Source organism: Fundulus heteroclitus, chromosome 5, assembly GCF_011125445.2.
Source record: "Fundulus heteroclitus isolate FHET01 chromosome 5, MU-UCD_Fhet_4.1, whole genome shotgun sequence".
NCBI classification, from domain to species: Eukaryota; Metazoa; Chordata; class Actinopteri; order Cyprinodontiformes; family Fundulidae; genus Fundulus; species Fundulus heteroclitus.
This window is the reverse complement of record NC_046365.1, coordinates 12,459,961-12,483,089: the sequence shown is the minus strand read 5'-3', so window position 1 is coordinate 12,483,089 and position 23,129 is coordinate 12,459,961. Positions and strand designations below refer to the sequence as shown.

General features: G+C 42.7%; 2 protein-coding genes across 4 annotated transcripts in view; one reads left to right on the top strand and one right to left on the bottom strand.

Moving 5' to 3' along the window:
- Window positions 1-1,617: 1,617 nt before the first annotated feature.
- ptpn9b (protein tyrosine phosphatase non-receptor type 9b) lies at window positions 1,618-19,817 on the bottom strand. Of its 3 annotated transcripts, XM_021318012.2 has the most exons (14): window positions 19,559-19,637; window positions 18,044-18,118; window positions 14,272-14,415; window positions 12,898-12,987; window positions 12,582-12,706; window positions 10,658-10,763; window positions 10,443-10,553; window positions 9,529-10,367; window positions 9,310-9,406; window positions 8,053-8,122; window positions 6,559-6,637; window positions 6,306-6,456; window positions 5,913-6,120; window positions 1,618-5,580 (listed from the first exon to the last, which is right to left on the bottom strand). In XM_021318012.2, the coding sequence occupies exons 3-14, from the start codon at window positions 14,323-14,325 to the stop codon at window positions 5,357-5,359; spliced, it is 2,154 nt and encodes a 717-aa protein (XP_021173687.2). In that variant the 5' UTR covers window positions 14,326-14,415; window positions 18,044-18,118; window positions 19,559-19,637; the 3' UTR covers window positions 1,618-5,356. The 3 variants fall into 3 exon arrangements, with proteins under 3 accessions (XP_021173687.2, XP_012720966.2, XP_021173686.2); XM_012865512.3 differs by lacking the exon at window positions 18,044-18,118 and having other exon boundaries at window positions 19,559-19,816; XM_021318011.2 differs by lacking the exons at window positions 10,443-10,553; window positions 18,044-18,118 and having other exon boundaries at window positions 19,559-19,817.
- A 1,732-nt stretch (window positions 19,818-21,549) lies between these two features.
- Window positions 21,550-23,129, top strand: part of polq (polymerase (DNA directed), theta) — a 30,818-nt gene continuing 29,238 nt past the window's right edge. Inside the window, exons 1-3 of the mRNA XM_036136923.1 lie at window positions 21,550-21,881; window positions 21,997-22,099; window positions 22,632-23,083. Of these exons, the coding sequence (XP_035992816.1) occupies window positions 21,754-21,881; window positions 21,997-22,099; window positions 22,632-23,083 (683 nt within the window). The 5' untranslated portion in view covers window positions 21,550-21,753. The remainder of the gene's footprint in view (window positions 21,882-21,996; window positions 22,100-22,631; window positions 23,084-23,129) is intronic.

The window sequence follows — 23,129 nt, the reverse complement described above, 5'->3', positions numbered from 1 at the left end:
GCATTTGTCACTTTTATGTCTGGACTATTGTAATTCTTTACTATCAGGAAGTCCACAAAATGCAGTTCAAAGTCTTCAGCTGATCCAAAATGCTGCAGCAAGAGTTCTGATGAAAATCAACAAGAGGGATCATATTTCTCCAATTTTAGCTTCCCTTCATTGGCTTCCTGTTAAATCAAGAATAGAATTTAAAATTCTCCTTCTAACGTATAAAGCCCTTAATAATCAAGCTCCATCATATATCAGAGCTCTGATTACCCCGTATGTTCCTAACAGAGCACTTCGCTCTCAGACTGCAGGTCTGCTGGTGGTTCCTAGAGTCTCTAAAAGTAGAATGGGAGGCAGATCCTTTAGCTATCAGGCTCCTCTCCTGTGGAACCAACTCCCAGTTTTGGTCCGTGAGGCAGACACCCTGTCTATTTTTAAGACTAATGTTAAAACTTTCCTTTTTGACAAAGCTTATAGTTAGAGTGGCTCATGTTACCCTGAGCTATCTCTATAGTTATGCTGCTATAGGCTTAGGCTGCTGGAGGACATCAGGGTCTATTTCTCTCACTCTGCTGAGTTCTCCAATTTGCATTGCTTGTTGTCTTTCAAGCTTTTAACTTTTTGTTCTGTCATTTCTTTTTTTCCTGGATCAATGTGTGCTTTTTTTGTCTCTCGTGTCTCTGCTCTGTCTCTAACCCCCCCCCCCCCCCATCAGTTGAGACAGATGACCGTTCACACTGGGCCTGGTTCTGCTAGAGGATTTTCTTCCTGTTAAAGGGGAGTTTTCCTCTCCGTTGTCACTTCATGCATTCTCAGTATGAGGAATTGCTGCAAAGCCACAGACAATGCAGACGACTCTCCCTGTAGCTCTACACTCCTTCAAGAGGAGTGAATGCTGCTTGTCAACTTTGATGTAATCTGTTGGATTTCCTTAGACAGGAAACTTTTTGACCAATCTGTATGATTTGATTGAATTTAACGTTGTAAAGTGCCTTGAGATGACGTGTTGTGAATTGGTGCTATATAAATTGAATTGTATGCGAGGCAGTAGGGAAGCATGACTTCTCCAAGACTTCCTGGTAGACGGCTGCTTCGTCTTCAGACTTTTAACCACAGCAGATGAATACCAGCAGACACACAGACTGTAGAAACTGGACTTGATGTTGCATACAGTACTCTGAACAGCCATATTCTTTAGCAATGACCTGTGGCTTAGTGATTTATTATTTAATAGCCACAACATGGCCATGTACATTTCTGGTTTAAAAGTCAATTTTTTTTTTTTTTAACTGGGCTTGATATTGCAATTTTCCAAGAAAACAAATGACAGGTTTTCATCTAACTGAACACTTAAAATATCAATATTTATATAGCAATCTAGATATAATGAATCTATACGAGTTTAATTTTGGGAACTTTTATTTTAATGAACTACACTTTAATGAGAAGTACCTGTATTGTGTTACTTGTAAAACACATTTGACCAAACTGAGGGTTCAAGAATATAAGCCTCTAGTATTAATTATTCCTTTCTAAACAAATCAGCAGGTGAAGTGAAAAATATGCTTTACATGTCACCATCTCTTGTCCCAACTTGGTCAAGTGAATATAACACCAGGCCCGGATTCATTCAAGATAGTAAGATCATTGCTTTAATGGGTTGACAGCATGTAAAAGGCCATAATTCAATCACATGTGAAAAACAAAGACCAGTCTGAAATGTATTCTATCCTTTCCTTAGAAAAATAAAGAATAAAAGCACAGGGACCAGCACCCCTCCTCCGTACGCGTTCCGCAGCTTTACCTAAAGGTTAGCAACGTAGCCGAAGTGCTCTGGAGATCCGGTGCATACGACTGAAAGGCTGCACTGGTAGCGTCCATGCAAGAAGACGGTTGAGAATGTTAAAACTTAAAAAAAAAAAAAATCATCTCTAAGGTGAGCCTGGGCCTTTGGCATTAAGGGTTGCAGGGTCCACATTCACAAGAAACTATCCATGTATGTTTGACTAACTTCTGACACCATTACCCCCCAAACACATTCAAGGCTCTCATTCCATGCTGATTACCTCCAATTATACGTACAACAGAAAGAATAGGTGCTTATAGTTCGTTAACTTGGTAATTATTCCTCTTGATAGCTTTTTTTTTTTTTGCTTTGTCCTTGGCTTAGGGTACGAGACCACTGATTGGTAACATCATCCTTACTGCGGGTTCTGTGATACCGTTAGGAAACAGTTACAGCCCCCCCTAAAAAAAAAAAAAAAAAAAAAAAGGAAAACTTCCCCAAAAACTGGACAAACACCACTTTTACATGTTAGTTCTGAAAATATTATGACAAGTGACAATTTTCACCAAAAATGTTTTCTGTCTACAACAACAACAAAAATACATTTCACTCCCCCAGGAGAGTTGTTCAGCTTATATGTAATAACTGGTCTGTTTTCTTTGTAGCATCGTACCAACATTCACGGACTTTGATATTGTAGAAGTACAAAGACAAATACAGTAGGATAAAATATACAGTAAAAAAAAAAATACAAAAGAAAAGGACGTTTTCCTAAAAAGGTTTTGCTTCTTATCAGATACAAACCAAGAAACTGATCTTTGACACTTAGAAAATAATGATAAAAAAAAGGAAAACTAGAGTTACCCCCTGAGGTCAAAGGATCAAAGTATAGCCATGTCTCAAACCAGAGTTTATTATTATTAAATACAACACTACTTTTGTTTTTCTTTATTTTTTTCTGAAGTAGTGGGCTCTAAACTGGACGTCCTTTGTGACTCTAGATGTGCTGTAAGCAAGTGCACTAGTTTGGGCGTTTCAACATAATAGCAACACATTACACTAACGAAAACATGAAGGCACCGTTATCTGAGGCAGAAAACACCCCAAGAATCAAACAACTACTGTGTGGTGGAGGGTGATTTAAAAAAAATAAAAACATTTTTATACAAGGTCAACAGGTGGTTTTGTTACGACAGCTACAGAGCTTTGCTAAAGTACTCATTCTCACTGAACTTTATCACTAAGGCTTAGTTGCTGGACCACGACGACAAACATCAGTGCATTTACTGGGATCTTAGGTGACTGACCGACGCGAAGTGGTGCATAACTGTCAGGTGGAAGGAAAATTATCAACACCCAGGGATCCACCAGGTTAGGTGAGAGACTCTGCAGACAGGAAAACTACTATTTTCACAAATCTCTCCTTTATGGACAAGAAGCAAGAAGGTATTGTTTCTAAGAAAAACCATGAGATGTACAATTTGCAGTTTGCCACAAATCAGGTAGGAGAAAGACGTGGGTAAAAGGTTTAAGATCAGAAACAGTAAACTCCTTACAGTGAATCATGATGTGGGGATATTATTTTTTTTTTTTAATCAGCAGGAATAGAGGTGGTGGTCATGGTTTTCTAACGGGGCGAAATCCAGCGGGACAAGCCATCCTAAACACAGCCAGAGTGGCTTACATCAACGCGCATTCATGTGCGATTAAGTCCGGACCAAAACTCAGCTTAAGGACGTCTTCCATCCAACCTGACTGAGCTTGAGCTATGGAGGCAAAGAACGGCCAAAACATTTCGCTCAACATCGGCAGCAATTACAGAGACTGGACTGCAAAGTCCATTACTATGGAAATTACAGATAAACAGACTCTGGAGACACGCAGTCTGACATACTTAGACTGGAAAGAATGACCGATTAGGGGAAGATGTGTCAGCTTGGACACGTCTGCATTATAGCATGATCCTCTGCACCAATGTGATGAACAGAACACCTACTGGGCACGCCCCTGAATGAGTGGACACAGTGGGTCCTACTTAATGTCTGTGTGAGTAATTGAACGGGGCTCTCTGGCGTACCGAAATCTGCAAGTTGCGTTGCTGTGTATGAGAGCCCGGTACTGAAGCTGTAAACATCCCTCTGCCTTTTAGATTAAATATGGTAAAATATAGTTTTGGTATCAAGAGTCTTTGTATTACTACAGAAGTCTACAATAGAAAACATCAGATAAAAGAACCTGGGGTGACCGCAATAGATCAATTATTTAATTGCAGTGATTGGCAGGCTGAATACAAACACAAGACGCCGATTTTCGTTTGTACGTCTTAGAAACCGCGTCCCGTTTTCCTTCCACTTCACATTTATGCACTTCGTTGTCTTGGTCTACGGCACAAAATCCCCACAGAATACACCGAAGGCTGCGGCTGTAACGTGAGAACACGTGAAGCAGTTCAAGGGGTATAAATACTCCTCCAAGGCTCTGTTTGAGGCAGTGAACCGAGTTAAGGCCAAATTACTCAAGAACGTCCAGTCTCAACGCATGTACAGCATATATCAGCGATATGGTGTTAGAACCTGACTTATCAGAGACTCAGCCCCCCAAAAAAAACAACAACCCAGAACTCTAGTTATTCTCTGTCTGGTTTGCTACATAGATCTTCTCTCTCAAGGTTAAGTCAATTAAACTCTGCTAGGCATTTTAAGCATGTATTTCAGAGGATGTTATTATGCGCAATAAAATATACATATATGTTAAAGGAATATATGTGGGCTTCAGTCTATAGCATCTCAGGAAGGAGTACATCCAAGCATTCAGGGTGAGGCCTTTGGCTTTAAAAAGTTAGTCTAAATATGCACAAATATGAAACGCATATAAAAAAAAAAATTGTCATCAGAAAAAAAAAAAAGGATATGAAATAGTTGGATAAAATGAAAACGAAACAAATGGCTCGCAAAGTAATAAGTCACAACCAATTTCTTACCAAAAACCATTTCGTCTTAAATGAGCAAAAAAAAAAAAAAAAAAAAAAAAACTGAGGAGAAATGTTTTCAAGTTTCACCTTTCAACACACGTCGTGTCTCATCTGTAACCAGACTGGTTTGAAAAGCAACAAGAAATATATATATATATATAAAAAAAAAGGAACTGAGACTTGGATTTGGGGGGCTTCATGGGGGGGAAGGCTCAAGTTCATCATTCCTAATGTGCAAGTCGATATAAAAATGCTACAAGTCGTACAACGCTTTTGTCACCGTGGCGTGTAAGGGCAGGCCAAGCCCCTCCCCTCTGTAGTTTGCTTAATAAAAAAAAAAAAAAGAAAAAAAAGAAAGGGGGAGCTTGGATATTGGCAGGCCAGCTTGCTCATGGCGGATGCAGCGCATAGCCTCTACTGCACTGCATCTTGGGCTCCGGCTCTTCAACTGCATCCCATGTGAGGGAAGAGCAACTGGTGGAGTCCACTATCCTCTCTCTCCTATGGTCAAAGGATCACCTCCATCCTTTAGTAAGAAACGCTGCTCCTCTGATTTTCATTCCTATGACTTTTTATGCTCACGTCCGACTAACCACCCGTGCAAGCGTGTCTCACTCGCTGTCCGTCTCCAGTTCTGAGTCAGACCACTGCACTGGGCTCAGTCTCCCGTGTCGCTGGGCGTACTCTATGACGGCAGTGTAGCAAAAATAGTACTGGTCCCAGGTCTGGATGCTGAAGGCCCTCTGTGTGCGCATCCTCCGCACCGTCTGATGGATGTTGACCGTGCCTACGTCCTCCAGCTGTGACAGGCAGATGTCGAGTGTGCAGAATGTGCCTTGACAAGAAACAGCCACGAAGAGAGCGATAAAATAGCCACACTCAAAAGAATACACAACTAATCACAATCACATTGAACCCGTAACAAATCTAAGAAAATGAGGAATAGATTAAAGGATTTTTTTTTTTTTACTTAAACCAAACACTCACTTTTGAACCTATTAAAACTAACTCCAAACAATATGTATAAGAACATGAAGCATGCAGACTTTCATGTAAAGCAGAAAAATCTGGAGAAAAATCGAACCCAATCATTTAAAATTCACCGTGATGAAAATTCCTATTACTAAGCTTAGAGTAGACGCAGCCGATATGGAGCGATGCGATTACCTGTACGTCCGATGCCAGCACTGCAATGCACCACCACCGGAGGGCCCCCTGGAGGGCCCCTCCAGCTGGACCCCAGGCTTTGGACTGCTGACTTCCTTCTTTCAAGTACATGCTCGCGAAAGTCCAGCATAGCAGAAGCACTTTTAGGCACCCCAAAGTCTGGCCAGCTGACATAGAGGTAGTGACAAATTTCCCGTTTCTCTCCGGACTAAAAACGGAGATGTCCAACAGATGTCAAAAGAGAGAGAAAAGATACAGTTGTAAGATAATGGCAATGAGATCTGATTATTCTAATATGCAAAACTCAGTCTTAGAAGCTCCCCCTAGCTTATATTGATATTAAAATCTTCACCTCTTATACATCTTTTACATTTAACCAGGCTTCTGATTTACCTGCGTGTTGTATAGTTCAAGATGGGAGAGTTTAAAGTCCTGAAACACCTGGATGTGTGTGTTCTTAACCATGAAGTATCCGTGCTGCTCGGTTCTACCCTCCTCCAGAGGCCAGTACTGACCGCATTTGACACGTCCACGCTCTACAACCCTAGGAAAACCGTGTTAAAGGCTTGCTTACTGTCCAACCCATCACTCCTGAGCATTCATGCAAGTTTGCAGAAAGTTTCACAACAGCAGACCGTAATCTCACCTGGTGGTCATGACAATGATGAGTACCATCTGCTCCCACACCATTCGCCAGAAGTCAGCAAATGTTTTTGGCAACGGACCTGCAGGATAGAAAGTCAGATATGTAGAGCATCAGGAAAGTGTGCTTTCCCTAAAAGTTATATTATGCTTTGATTTAAAACTGGAAAGGAAAATCAAAATAGTTATTGTGGTTATTTTAGTTCATAAAAAGAAAATCTTTTAGATATACCCCAAAACCTTGAGAAGATATATTTTGCTTTAAAGCCGAGTGAGTTTTGCAGCTTTACGTTGTTTTTAGTGGGGAAGTGGAAAACCGTTGGTCTCAAAGCAAACTTCTGGACATTTTTAAACCAATTTAAACCATTTTTAAACCAATATCAGAATTAGATCATAGTAAAACATAATCCATGTTAGGGCAATGTCTAAATTTTCCCAAAGTGAATTAATGAACAATGTTTAAAACTATGCTTGGCTTTTCAGAGCTAGCTCGGCTGCAAACAGGAACTGCTCAACACTTCAGGCTAGATTTCTTTACGCCAGCAGGGAAGAAGGAAAGACCCCGGCGGCTTTTTATTCAACCAGCCAAACACAATGAAACGACTGTAAAAGGCAAGTTGTGCTGCTCTATTTGCAGTTTACAGAGAGCACATAAGAGGCAGGTAATGTGTGCTTTCACCATGTAAACAGGCCATATTACAGCCAGCAGCAAGAAGCAGAGGCAATCAGCTCCTGTTAGTCCATCTCTCCAGGTAAACCTGGACATGCACGTACCGAACAAACAGCGCTGCTGTAGGGCTGTACGCATGCTGAAACTTATGTGTTCAGGTAAAACCCAAAAATCTACGGTGCCTCGTAAACTTTAAAAAGTCACATTATGTAATTAAATAATAATATTAAAAACAAACCCAGTTGCGGACCAGGCCTAAGCATTTAGATCCTTTAGTGGAGCAGACATAGCGCCACGCTGCTTACTCACCAAACCAGGTTTTAAACACACCGGACCTCACAGAGCTACCTTACACAGTTCCCTCATCCTCATCGCTTCAACCAGCACCTTATGCCACCTTTATAAACCTGCACAGCTGATGCTAATGCTAATCTAAAAAAAAAAAAAAAAAAAAAAAAAACAGACTTATGTTCTAAATATTCACTTTGATGTATGTTCATTTTAATGCACTTGAGAAAATATTCTTTCTATAGTTGTACCGTTGAATAAAGTAAAAAACAAATCAATGTTGGTTTCCCTTCATAGAAAAATAATAAGTAGTGAATCCAAAACCAAACTATGTTCCAAACTGAGCTATTTGTGAACCTTTGATCCCTAATGTTCATCTGGAAGTGAGAGCAGTGAGTCTGCTGCACAACTCTTATTACACATTAGTCGACAAGACAGGCTGGCCTGCATCCATATATTAGCTGAGTAGAATATATTTCAGCACACTTAATACTGGACTAGAAAATTGGCAAAAAGAAAACCAGACCTAGAGTTTCTAACCTTGAGTAGCGATGTAGGCATTGCCTCTCTTGTACCCATCCATGAAACTGGCGTTTATGTAATCCGATGTCTGCAAACAAAACAGAACAGACAAGTCAGGTTACAGCCCACAGCCTCTTGTGGGAAAACACTGAAATAGATGATGCTATTTATAAACATTTTATTAGAATACGGAGTGTAGTTGACTAGTAGATGGATGTAAGGGACAACTATGACAGAGTCCGATGAAAAGACCAAGGAGGTCCTTACAAAGGCATTCAGAGCCCAAAAACCATTCCCACAGTTGGTCATGTTACACTGGCTTCAATGTATCTTTAGAGATTTTATGTGAAAGGAAAACATAAAACGAATTGTAATTGTTAGGCACAAGGAATATTATCCCTGGGTGTCAAAATCTGAGAAAGTCTGATGAGAATTTAGGTTAAAAAAAAAATCCACTGCAAGCCTTGAACATCTCAGAGAACGACGGTAGTTAAAGAAACCAAACGAGTACGACAACAGCATGGAGGCCCATGGGAGTTCTGGAGGAGCTGCAGAGGACCACAGCTCAGGTGGGACAATCTGCTGACAGAACAACGGCTAGTTGTGTCCTCCATAAATAGTGGAAGAACGGCATTGAAAGAAAGCCGAAGGAAGACGCGCTGGTAGCTTGCAATAAGCCTGGCCTGGGATGCAGCAAACATGCAGAATAAGGTGCTGTGGTCAGATGACCCTGAACACATCATCCCCTCTGTGAAACATGGCGGCCGCGGCATGCTGTGAGGACGCATTTCAAAACACAGAGCTTCAATAGCCTGGCTTGGATAGAAGCGTAAAGGTGATAAACTGGCCAATCATTGTCCAGCCCAGACTGATGTTTACAGATGTTCACCATCCAGTCTGACTGGACCCAAACTATTTTGGTAGGAAAAATGGGAAAGAATGAAAGTCTCTAAAATAACGCTGGAAGAGTGTAATTTGAGTAAAAAAAAAAAAATAAGCACAGAGTAATCAGGAGCTGGAGATACACCGGCCAGTCTTGCATCTAAAAACATAAAATCTCTTTTCTTTACACTTTCCAATTATGCACCACTTTGTGTCGGTCTCTCCTAACAAAATACACTGAAGCTTGTGGTGGTGACCTGGCAAACTGTGAAAAAGGACCACAGGCATGGAAACAGAGAAAAACGAGATGAAATGAAACGTGAAACACCTGCAGACTGTGAAAACAACGACAAAGCACTAGGTCAGCGATAAGAACAAGGAGTGGATTATTACCTCATCCTCGTTATCGCAGAGCTGACAGAGTCTGACCCGTGATTGGTCCAAGCATAGAACGTCGCTGTACCGGTTCTTGATCTGATTCGACATTTTCCTGCAAAGACAGTTTGAGTTTAGACTGCAGTCATGTGGGCTGGGTGTGGATTTGCCGCGCGGCAGAGTTTTCCTAAACCAGCAGAGGGAGAGACACAGAGCTGGGAACAGACTCAGTCTTACTTAGAATAGTCGAAGCTGCCTGCCGGAGGCTCCTTACGGATGTCCTCGTACTCCTGATAGATGCCCCGTTTCTTCTTCCTCTTCACATACTCCACCAGCTCGTGTACCGTCATTCCTCCCTGGTCCGGCATGTGAACGGACGCCTCCGTGTAGCGGCTCTCCTCCTCCTCCTCCTCGTCCTCTGGAGCCCACGGTGACGACAGGGGCGGGGACTGTGAAGAAGGCTGGTTGGGTGGGCGAGGCAGAGCCTTCTGAGGCAGCGGAGGCACGCCTTCCTGCTCCCGCTCCTCCTTCAGAACCTCCTCCTGAGCCGCGTCGCCGGCGGCCGAGCCCTCGTCGGCTTTCTGCGCCCGCTTCGCGTTGGGAGGAGCGTCTGGCTGGGGAGAGGCCCGGCAGCCGCGGCCGTTGGCGTTTGAGGCGCTCAGGGCAGAGCCGTTCCAGTGCTGGTGGTTCCCCTGGGACTTGTCCGCGCCGGGGCTGGAGCCCGGTGGGTACTGGCCCGGGCCTCGAGTCCTGCCCTCCACGTGGTTCTGAGGGTTAGCGTTGCTGTCGTCGTAACAGTTGGCGTTAGCCGTGGCCCGCCCCGTGTCCTGGTGGGGGTGGGAAGGCACTGAACCAAGGCTCGTGTTGCTATTGTCCAGGCTGTAGGAGCGCAACAAGCTTCCCACGCAGTCGTGCCCGTCGTGCTCTGGCGTGTCGCCCTGAACCGCGTCGGTCTGCGCGTTCACGCACGACTGGATCCAGGCCACGTGGCTGTACCGCGACGTCCCGCCAAGGTGCTCGGGGAGGGAGGAGACCGGGATATGACTGACCAACTCATGAGCTCTCACTGTAGACACCTGGGGGAAAGGACAATACTAAATAAATAACTCCCCTCTGACCTGCTACCGACCCAGGACAGCAGATGCCCTTACCCTCTCCCTCAGCTTTTCTCTGACAAAAAGGCGAAGAACGGCGAACGGCGCTCGAAACCAAAGCGGCGAGGAAACAATGAAGACGCATTTTAACCGAGCAGGAAATGCCCCCTGGGGAATGCAGGGAGATACACAAAAATAATAGAAAGCGCTCTCCGTTAGGCCAGACACACAAATATACGGGTGACATTAAGAAACACGAGAGGCGCGCTTACCTTGAGCAAATTCAGAATCTTGACGCAGAGCTCATAGTCGAAGTTTCCATAACTTGAGTTCGTCATGTCGTAAATAAATATGAGTCCGTCTCTTTGAGTTTGCAAACTGCAAAGAAAGGAAGGTTTGCACATGAAAACGAGAACAAGATCGACCTAGACGCTACTGAACATGGCATAAATTAGGAGATAATGACATCACTACATTAAGTCTTTCTTCACAGAGCCTCGCAAAAGTATTCGTCACCCATAAGTTTCTGCTCTGTGACATTTTTTTTTCCTCACAGTACAACCACAAACCAAAATTCTCTGTCATTTTGTACTTTAGATCGGCACAAAGAAACACGCAACTATTTGTGAACGTTTTTTTTTAAATAAAAAGGAAAAGTCTGAAAGAAATAGCACTTTTATATTCAGCTCTTTAGTCTAATAGCCCTGTATAAAGCTGCCAGGCAGCACATGGTGCCCCGTATACTGAGGTTCTACATGCAGCTCTACCAAATGGAGCCCACCATACAAACTTTATGGAAGAACAGGATAGCTGGTCAGTGTTTAAGCAAATCATTCAATTTTGCTTCTAAACGATCAACAGAACTGCTTTATTTAAATCACTGTTTTGCCACATTCTGCTTGGCAACTATTTTTTTTTTTTAGTTTTTATCCAACGCCTGACGCTCACTTCTGCCTCTTCCACAGGCCGAAACCCACGCGTTTCGTCTGATCATGTTTGAAAAGGTAAAGAAGGGAGAGGACGGCAGCAGCAGCAGCAGCCGCTTGGTGCTGGAGTTTATGAATTGACTCATGGGTCTGTGCAAAACATCCTGTGGTCCACAGCAGGACTGAGCAAGCTGCAAATGTATGAAACGGGACACGGGTGAAATGACCCGCCCACAAAGAGACGGCAGCAGCAAACCAGTTAGGACTCGCAGAAGACTTGAGGGCAGAGGTTCATCTTCCAGCAGCACGATGACCCTAAACGTGGCGGAGCTGCGGTGGACCGCTTCAGATTTTAATTACCTGACTTCTCTTTAGTTTGAACAAAAAAAAAATGTTAACTCAACAATCTGGATTTCATCGACTGGCTGATATCAGGACCTCATAAGGGTGACTGGGTTTATTTTTTCATATACAACTACTCCTGGCGGGTGCAAAATATGCGTGTAGTGCCCGTACATGTTTATTACATCATTTCTACGCTGTACCTATGCTAAAAGTTGCGCAAGCAAGGTGTCAGCTTAGTTAATACTGTGTTTTATGAACTTAAATCTCGGTGCTGATGCTGAACTTTGAAGAAGTCACATTATTTATTCTCCGTTTCCTCAGATTTTGCCTGTTAAAGCTCAACAGTCTGTAACCAGCATAAATCTGAGCCTTAATCATTTCAAGCGACTCGGAGTATTTGATCTTACAGACGCATCGCTCGCTCACCATCACTCTGGATGGGCGCCACTGCCACATGTGTCGCTGTTAATGTGCTTCCATTAAAAATCCAATCAGCAAAGATGAAGGTTTATAGCAGAGCTGAACAGGCCTTTCATTCACTTTCACAATTATGCACTCATTTGCATTGACTCACATCCAATTATAACAAAACACTTTGGCTTGTGGTTCTAAAGTGACAACATATTTAAAAAGCTGACGAGGTGTGGATACTTTACAAAGGGACTGTATTTTATCATTAATTAGAAAAAATGTCATAAAATGAAGATTTTGTTATGACTACTAGAGGCTTTGAGGCATGATATTCAGTTTTCTTTTCCCATCTTCTGATACTTGCAGGGAAATCAACCTGTGATATCATATAGTTTTAGAGGCATCGAAAGGTGAGAGTTTTAAGGAAAAACTACACTAATAAATGACATCACTGATAAAAAAAGAAAAAGCAACAAAGCTTGATGAAAAAAGAAAGTGAACATTGCTGGTTTACCTCTCTATGGCTTTATCCAGCTGATAGATGATGGCCTGCAGGACAGCTTTGTGGGTGGTGACGTCCGGTCGATGGAGGCGAGCAGTGAAGAGGGCCAGAGCGGCACCCTTAGCATCTCGGCCAGGCTGGTGTGAACCATCAACAGGTCAGTGGAACATGATAATCCCAACTAAAACAATGCACATTAACCAAGCTAAACAGACACCGCTGCTCTCTAGAAGGTAACAAGTCACATCTGCACAGATGAAAGTCCTCTGAGTGCTTGTAAACCGGTGCTCCTTTTGTATTATGTGCCAACAACGTCTTTAGTACTAACCAGGACGGTAAATTTGCCACTCAGCAGCTCGGAGCGGAGGGGCTCCTCATCGGGGTTTATATTGATGATACCCTCTTTGATCCGGGTATTCTAGTAAAAACACAGGATGAACAGAGCAAAGACGTTATCATTAGTGGGTTTCTTTTGTTTTTTTTTACAGAAGTCAATTAAAGTTTGAGAAAAGCAAGTAAGAACATGTGGAACAACCGAGGCTTAAAACATGAACAAAGAAATCTAATGAACTATAAAGAGTGAAGATCTGATGCTGAAGGTTCTAAAGCCTGAAATCCCAGATCTAAAGGGGAGCTAGTGAATATTTAAGGTAAAGCAAACGCTATTCACAGCACATACACTAAAAAGGCTATAAATAGGTCTGCCAGCACATATTAGACTCAGACCAACAGGCCAGACGACTACATGCTCTTTTTCACAGTAAAGGATTTTTCTCTGGTTGCCAGAACTTGGATTCTAACCTAGAAAAAAGGGAATCTAAAGATCTAGAAAATCTGTTGTGTGACTACTATCGTAGAGCTCAGAGGGCTACGAGTCAACATGGAGACTGGACTGAAAGATCTAGCAGCGCGGTAATTAAGAGATTCATTTAAAGAAGAACCCAGTTCCCACAGTGGAGCTTTAAGAATGCATCCAGTCCCCATAAGAGAAGAGACCAACGACTGTCAGCCAACCAATCATAGCATGATTTGGGCCAGTACCACTGCAGACGGCCAGGGCTACCATACACAGAACCAGAACGAATAGAAGCTCCATTTAACAAACTAACGGACTCTGCTAAGAGTCCGACATCCATGCAGTTTGGCTGGATTAAAAGCAACCGGTTAGCTTAGTGCGGCTCATGAGAGCAAGGCTGAGATCTGAGAGTCTAAATGGAGCAAACTACAGTTTCTCAGAGCGCCGCTCACTTCTTTCAGACAGCTTCTCTTCTGTAATGGACCGTCATCACATTATACGACATTAGATGTGGTTAAGATTCACTGAATTCAAAGAACGGTTTCTCAGTATTAAAAAAAAAAATACTTTTAACAATCTTTACTGGCATATACTATAGCTTATAAGAGTACGTATCAGCAGTAGTTCACAACATGCAAGCTATGTCCATAGTGACGGATAATGTGCTAAACCAACACTTTGGGCTTTTTCTTTTTCCTAAACATGGTTTAGGAAAGAAAAAACAGCTTTTGTTTGAAAGAAAATGGCACAATGTCAAACTGTTTGCAAATAAAGAGTAAAAAGCAGCAGCTCACTTTAGTTCAAACTGTTTTTCCGACTGTATGTCGATGCAATTAGGTAGGACTACATCAAGTAACCAAGGACAATGAAATAATAACACGATGGTGAAAGAAAACAACGACATACCTTATATGCCTGGAACAGATCGATGGCTCTGGAGACGTCAAACTTACGGGCCATAAGAAACTTAACAGCTGTGGGCTGGGAGACGAGCCCAGCGCTGTGGGGGAGCTCTCTGCTCCTCACTTCCCTCAGGAACTCCTCCACAGCCTGACAAGCAGAGGAGATCGACGGTGAGATGATCAATGGGGCTAACAATATCCGTTAGGATGGAAATGAATTCAAACTGGCTACTGAAGCAAAGCGGGAGCAGGAAAAATAAAGAAAATAAGAGGAGGAGGAAATCTAGGGAGGGTTGGAAACGGGTCAGCCTCTAGACCTCTAGCCAAAGCTACTTGTCATTTCCAGAGTAGGACGCATTGAGCCTCCAAACATGGAGCCAGAAAGAGCTTCACTGAAAACGATCAACACTGACAGAAGGATCCCTTCAGAAATCCACTGTAGGTTTTTGGCAGAAATGAGGAGTCTCAAAGCCACCTTCTGGTCCTGTATTCCAGACGGAGGACTGAAGAGGAACTCTGAGCATTTTGCTCCACACTATCAATGAGTAAAAGCAAATAAACCACTCAGAAGTTCGATAGGAGCCAAACTACTTTGCTGGATTAGTGAAAGCAACTAAAACTGTCGACAGCGCACTGCTACATGTCTCAGATTTATCACGTTTTATCTAAAAAGTGAATTTCACAGAAAAGCAGCTATAAGCTATTTATTCTTACAGAAAACTAACAATGCTTTACCTAAAAACAGGTTAACACTGACATATTTAATAGCAGGGAGGCCTAACCAAGGCTAACTAACGGGGTTTTGGAGGGTAGGATGTTTATTTATTCTCTAATATCTAATCAACATGGGAGGAATATTGCATTATGATTCCAGACACCCTGAATGTAAACTTTACTGACGATAAACCTGCTGTTAGTTTAATTCCCCACCATCGCCGATCAAATTTGATGCAAGATAAGCCTAGGGCATATTGATAAAACAGAAATCATATTGGTCGATATCAGTAATTATCAGAAAATTCAAAACATCTATTTTAAGTGCAGATTAATGACCTAGGTTTAAATAAAGGACACTGAATTCAAACTCAACCCTTTATTCTACCAATTTTTTACCAAAACTGTAAGTCTCTGGAAAAAGAACCGTGCTCTTTGAACTCTTTGAAGGGGGCGGAGCTTGGTGACAAGTATTCCTGGTCTGCATTTCTGATTGGTTGGGAGGTTGTAATGACTGTGGTATTAACCTACACGATGGGTTAGAACGCAAAACGGAAGGAAAACTTATTCTATTGAACTTTTTATTAACCTTTTTTTCTATTGAACCACACGTCTATTGATCAATACATAGTTATTGAATTATCGTCCGGCCCTAGATGAGCCAGCAGTCTTTAAGGCACCACAAGTCAAGCAGATCCAAAGCAGATAAACATTTAAATTGAACTATATTGTAAAATATATACATTACAATATAGTCTAAGTCAGACCCATTGTAACATGCATTTTCTGGCCCCTGTTTTATTATGTGTGTGTAAATGTTATTTTAGACAGTGTTTTTCTTTTGATGCAAGTACTAATAGGCCGTGGGCCAGAATCTGTACGGTGACTTTTCGTATGAACTGTCAGGGGGCAACTTTCTTGCACCGGGATAAGTTGCTACACATAGCAGTGATCTCAAAACACCAATGTTCCCACGTTTTCACTTGCACATTAAGAAGTTATAGCCGATAAAAAATCTAAACTGTGGCGCTCCAGTCCAATAAGTCACGTGATTCGATTTTTGCTGCTCAGCCAATCCGATCGCTGTATTGTCAGCTGAGCGAGTTTACCACGTCATCATGGCTGCGCCCGTAAGATGGTTGTTTCTGTTGTGTCTGTTTCCAGACGAAGAAAGCCCAATAATAGCATTTTGTGGCGCCACCTGGCAGAGATCTTGATGGCAAGAAAAAAATAAATAGCCCAGACCATCCATCCATTCATCCATCCATCCATCCATTCATCTTCTAACACGCTTATCCCTGCGTTCGCGAGGTGCCGGTCCCTATCTCCAGCTGTCAATGGGCGAGAGGCGTTGTATAAACTGGACAGGTCACCAGTCCATCGCAGGGCAGAAATAGTCCAGACTTTTGCCCAATTTACTGTGATATCACCAAGACCTGCTGCGCTAGGATAGCACAGGTGTCGTTGTGCCAAACGACTTATCCCCGCCAGAATTTGTATTCCCTGCGCCAAGAGCGCATTCAGCTGGAAGAATGAATCTAGTCAACTCCGCCTCATTTCCAACCTATTAGGCGTGGAAATGAGGATGTTTTACTTTTCTTAACGAAATATAGCAATGGTGTCGTTACATTATCGTTCATCCATCCATCCAGTATAATACGTTATGAGAAAGAAAACGGTCATTTCCAGATGTGTCACGAAAATATTAGCTTTATGTTATTAGATTGTCGAATGTCTGTCTGCTGAAACCAAAATCCACCTTCCTAAGTCCATCACAGCTGTCTGCTGGTTCTCTTTTTTTCTTTTTTGGTAGCTAAACCCGCATGAATAGATTATATAAAGCGGATTTCACGTGTGATCAAATGAACACTGAATAAAGGCACAGCCAAAATTATCAGATTTAATAAGATTTTAATTCAACCAAGAACCTTATCGAGATATTAACCGTATTAAGAAAACGAGATATGTCTCTTTTAAAAATAGAACAACGTATTAGGAGTTTAAAAAAAATAAATTTCATTTTACTAGAATGTGATGTTTAAAATATTTAGACTTCACAAAGCTGGAGGTTAAAACTTTTATTGATTTCAAAAATACAATACAAAATTCTACAAATTCCGAAGGGGATAACTCGTTTGGCACAACGAGTTTATACAACGCGTCTCACCCATTGACAGCTGGAGCTCGGCACCAGCACCTCGCAAACCCAGCGGGGATAAGCCTGTTAGAAAATGGATGGATGGATGGATGGATGGATGGACAGATGGTCTGGGCTATTTATTTTTTTCTTGCCATCAAGATCTCTGCCAGCTGGCGCCAGAAAATGCTATTATTGGGCTTTCTTCATCTGGAAACAAATGCATACAAACATCTTACGAGCGCAGCCATGATGAACTGATGAACGCGCACAGCTGACAATACAGCGATCTGATTGGCTGAGCAGCAAAAATCGAATCACGTGACCTCTTGGACCGGAGCGCCACAGTTTAGATTTTTTATCGGCTATAACTTATTAATGTGCAAGCGAAAACGTGGGAACATTGGTGTTTTGAGATCACTGCTATGTGTAGCAACTTATCCTGGTGGAAGAAAGTTGCCCCCTGACAGTTCATACGAAACTTCTTAAGGAAGCGTCCTACAGATTCTGGCCCACGGCCTATAATGTCCTACACCCAGTGTTTATATGCAAAACAATTGTCACCAAGACTCCTAATAAACAAAAACTGTCAACAACACAAGAACTGGAAATGAATTGCCGTTTAGCTTCCTGAAAAAATATAGGACACTCAAGACAAAGCCATTCACTATTTAAAGCTCCAGCTAGCGGTCTATGCACATTTTAAAAATAAAACATTGTGTGCATTTGTTGCTTCATCAGCGGAACGGAACAGCAAGTATTTTCCAGGGAAAAAAATGCAAACCGATTAAATCACTAAACAGAGTCTTTATAGGGAGCAAAGACGAGCCCTGTCCTAAATGTCGATACGGTCCCCGCCGTTGTCGTGTAGCTTTCTGGGGCGACACAGCCTCTCGCTGCACGTTTCAGGGTCTGCTGTGCTCACAGTTTTACTCCGGGATAGTTTTCACGAGATGTTTGACCTCAGAAACGATGAATGTGTGGCTTTTGCCCCCATGGACTGCAGCGGGGACAGGAAATAATTAATCAGTCGACGGCATGGTTAGAATGGAAAAGGAAGAAGAAGAAAAAAACAGACGAATATGACAAGAGCCGCGTTTGCCGATTGTAAAGGGCCCGCTTTCCCGTTCAGGAGAAGAAAGGTCACACCTCAGATCGTCATGGTATAATTCTCCCCCTGCTCTCTGACCTACATATAAAGCCGGTGTATGGGCCTCCTCCAGTAATCACCAGCACAGGCAGTGGGATTTGATATCCCCCCCCCACCCCAGGTTTGTGAGAGAAAAACTCCCATCAGAGCTGTGAAGGGAGCCAGCCTGTTTTTTTCCCCCTACTGTGAACATCAGCGCCAGGATGCTTTCCTGCACGCACAGGACGATCAGAGAAGGCAACAAGTCTTATGCACTCCAGGAATAGCTTGGCTGTCATTAAAAAGGATTCACGCTACAGGTAACGAGAGATGAGGCGGGCCATTAAAAAAAAAATAAAAAATAAATAAAAACCTATGGGCAAATCTGGGAAGCTTACAACAAGGGAAGCTGGGCGGCAATCCCGCTGTCTGTAACAGAGATGAGCAACGCGGGCGATCATTAAAACGACGGCGCCGCTACCTCAAGCCCGGCGTGACGTCTGGTGTGCGGCGTCAGCGTCAAAAACCAAGAAGTTCAATGGAAAGCGACGGCAACAACAACTCTAGGAACCCGAGTGTCATTTCGGTGAATGCGCGATAGCACATCCGACAGACACCGCCAGTTGACAAAGTGGATTCGGGTCCGTTTCCACTCCGTCGCTTTATAAAACGACAGTTCACAACTCAAGCAAAAACACTATATTATATATATATATATATATATATATATATATATATATATATATATATATATATATTTATTTATTTTTGTTGTTGTTATTCGGAATGTCGTCCCTTTAAATGTGTTTAAACTCCACCAAGGCAGCTGTCGAGGATATTCCATGCAAGTCAACAATAGCTGCTAGCATTAGCTTGAGGCTAGGTCTACATGTGGGAGCGGAATCTCTGATGTTAAACAACACTAAACGCGCCGATACGCGCTTAGCTACGACGTCATAAATCAAGCTGCGGTGATAAGGAATGCATTCCGAACACATGCATGTGGGCCACGCCAGGTTAGGACTAGAGACACAATGCCGGCTAATTTCCCCCCCCCCCCCCTACTTTACTACAAGAAAACGCCATCGGGCTAGCACGCATGCTAACTCCTGTCAGTCACACGGGAGTCAGTAGCCTAGGAGAGCGAACGGTCGGCCCGCGACTGTTTACCACACCAGGTTTTTCTAAACCACGTATTTGGTGAGACAGTTTTGCTTTAATTCTGTCGGATAGAGATTAAAGTGGCGATGACATGCGCACACGCGGACAAATACAGAGGGCGAGGGGGAGAAAAAGCGAAGAAACCCTTACCAGCTGCTCCTGAGGTGTCAGGGCTTCCGCCATCTTGAAGCCTCCGCAACGTCGCAGCGGGCGCGCCCACCGGCCGGGCGGCAGCTCGTTCACGCCCCAGAGTCAGACCGGCGAGGCTCCGCCTGCGCTGTGGGGATTTACTGGCAGCCTACTCAACAGGGCCGCTCCAGTCCGCCTGCTTTCCAGCAGCGCGTCGAAAACCATTAGAAATTCTGGAAAAGGCGATTTACTAATAACATCTCCCCTCAACGTCCTCTACGCACCAACTCGACGGTGCATAAACGATGCGGATCGTTGCCGGAAGTTCAGAACTTTACTTCACGTGGTTTAGAGTTTGCGCACATAAAAAAATGTCTTTTTTTTTGCATTCAATTTTTTTTTTAATTTAGTTATCCATCAATGCTGTTAATGACATAATAATATAATATAATATAATATAATATAATATAATGTAATATAATATAATATAATATAATATAATACTATTCTTAAATACCACTTGGCGCGCGCAGTCCCCCCCCCCCCCTTAATTTACACTATTTTATGTTATGGCATTGAAATGAAAAAAATAACATGTATTGTTTAATAAAAGCATAAAATAAGTGAAGAATATAACATACAAAGTGAACCGTGGCAGTTATCCACTTTATGTTAACACATAAAGCGGACGAATGCCCTGATTCACTTTTTGCGGGACCACATTATAACATCATATAACATAATCTTCGTTGACATTGTTGGTTGACAGACTTTCAAAGAATTGATCATGTTTATTTATCACCATTATAATTTTTTGATTTATAAAGGGCTTCACAAACGAAAAGTTGACCAAAGTGCTGTACATGTGAATAACAAATCAAATAGAGAATGAAAATAACAGAATAATAAAAAGCAATTAGCAATAAAATACAAGTTTGACAATACAATCAATAAAATAATAAAGGGCATAGAAAAAACAAGGACTGGCCAAAGGATTGTGTTCTCAGATTTTAAAAGCCAAGTTAAAATGATTTTTAAAAGAGATTTAAAGTCATTCGAAAAATTCCAGCTGACTCACAGCTGTAGCTACCAAAGTTCTGTCTCCCCTGGTCACGACCCAAATCCTGGGATCAACTTGCTTCTGATCATGGGAAAGCTCTACTGGTGGTGTGTGGATGTAAAAGCTTTATAAGGTAAAGGGGCCAGACCACTGTGACATTTAAAAACTAAATGCCTGATCTCAAAAACATCTCTAAAAGAAAGGGGCAGCCAGTGGAAGAAATACAAAACCAGGGTGACAGGCAGCTTAATTTTGAGAAGCATTTGGAGTCTAGAAGTAATAAAAGCATGAATAACCCTCTGTAGGGCACCATGGGAAAGATGATGCTTGACTTTAACTTATAGGTGACAGAAAAAATTAAATAAACGACTGGACTACCTCACTGAGCTGTTTATTGAATTTAAAATCTGAATCAAGGCTCGCCTCAAGATTCCAACAGCACTGTTGCGTCCTGTCAGCAGGTCAAATTTACCAAATAAAAATTCATCATTTATAAAGAAGGTTCAGCTCCGTCCCTGCTCTCACATCTGCCAAACACTGGAGCAGACTCTGCGCTTACTGGATGTTAATGGAAGATAAACCTGAATGTCATCTGCATAAAGACGCAAAGACACATGGGAAAATGGACCCCAAAGGGAACTGGTGTAACGACAATAAAACAGGACCTAATATGGAGCTCTGTGGTACGCTGAATTTAAGAGGAGCAACAGAGGATGGAAACCGTCCCAACGAGACGGATAATTATTATTATTTATTTTTTTGGATAGTATAGCTGTGCCTTTAACATCAACAGTCTACCACAGCCTTGATATCAAATGCCACAATACCTTCTGTCAAATGCAGCAGTAAAGATCAGGAATATAAACAAATGGATCACCAGAATCCGCAGGTCAAAGTAAATCACTGCACACGCAGTTCCAGCACTTTATTATGGCGGCTGAGTTTTGTAACATTTGATCCGCATTCAGTACAGTGAATATCAGGCAGGTCTCCATGTGGAACCTTTGCCAGGAGTAGCCAGGGATTCAGTCGGGACAGTTTTGGTGAAACACAGGAAGAGCACACAGGCGGTATTTTTGGATTTGGTTGCTTGTTTGGCGGATCGTTTACACTTATCAGCCAAAACAAATAGTCGAACAAAAAGGAGCTCCGGTTTATGAGGCCGTGGCAGCAGCCACGTGACCCCGGGGTGTGCCATGTTGGTGAGGGAAACGCCAGAATGGCCTCGGGTCCTCTGAAAAAGAAAAGCTACCTGGGACAGCACCAGATCAAGAAGAAGACGAGGTCCGTTCAGATCGATGATTCTCATTGCTGCCTGAAAACAACATGTTTTCAAACATGTCTGTCTGTCTGTCTGTTTTTTTTTTTTTTAAAACAAACATTTCCCCCCTAAACACAGCATCCCAGCAGGCGACCACGAGCCAAGGGATGGAGATGGGCTGCTGCAAAAACCATCAGACAAAACTAATAGAGCACAGAGCAGTGGCAGAGATGGCCTCATGGTGAGTGACATTTGAACTTTGATCTATCTTGAGCTGGTTTTGGTCTCACCGGAGGAGGAAAACAAGTAGGGCTGGACAATATAGGGAAAAAAAGTATATTGTTAAAATAGAAATCATATTGATCGATATCGATAATTATCAACAAATTCAAAACATATATTTTAAGTAATGCCCTGGCCATTTTATGCTGTTGCTTAGCAACCTATTTCTAGATCCAGAACACATTCAACCAACTTTTTTGCCAAAACTGCAATTATTTAAAAAGAAAAATATAAAACAAAACGGATACTCTCTGAACTCTCTGATGGAGCAGAGCTTGATTCCTGGGTCTGCCTTTGTGATTGGCTAGGAGGATGTAATGACTGTGATATTAACCTACATGGCTAGAATGCCAAAGGTAGAAAAACTGCTATTCTATTGAACAATTTATCGAGCCTTTTTTTTCTACCATCGATACACGTTTATCGATCGATATATATCGATATTGAATTATCGTCCAGCCCTAAATACAAGTAATGTTTCTCTTTGCCAGGGTGGAAGAGGGGCTCTGCTTCCATTGGGTGAATCCACTTTAGCTCTCGACGAAGAGATGCTACAGGCTCTGGACGCTGCCGATCTTTCTAAGGGCGACGTCAAAAGGGATGGGAAGGGTGCGTTTCCTCCTCCGCGGCCCGCTCCACAGACCGCACGCCGTAAATTGGATGGAAAGCCAGCAAAGGTGGACGGGGAATCGCTTCCTTTCACCAACGGTGCGGAGGATCCTCAGCAGGGAGGCTTTAAATCCAGATGGGATTCGAACAGACCGGGATGGCGAGCCGACTGCAAAGACCTGGCTCAGAAGCTCCTCTTCAGTGAGGACTCCGGTGAGGCAGACCGTTGTACGAGAAACCAAGAGAACAACCGTTCCGACGACGCTCCCGCCTCGGCCAGCGCTCTGCCATGTAAAGAAACGCATAGCAGGCAGAAGGCAGGCGGCTCCAGAAAGTAAGTCTAAGCTGAGATGTTGCAGTTCGGCTTTGCCTTTGTTCTG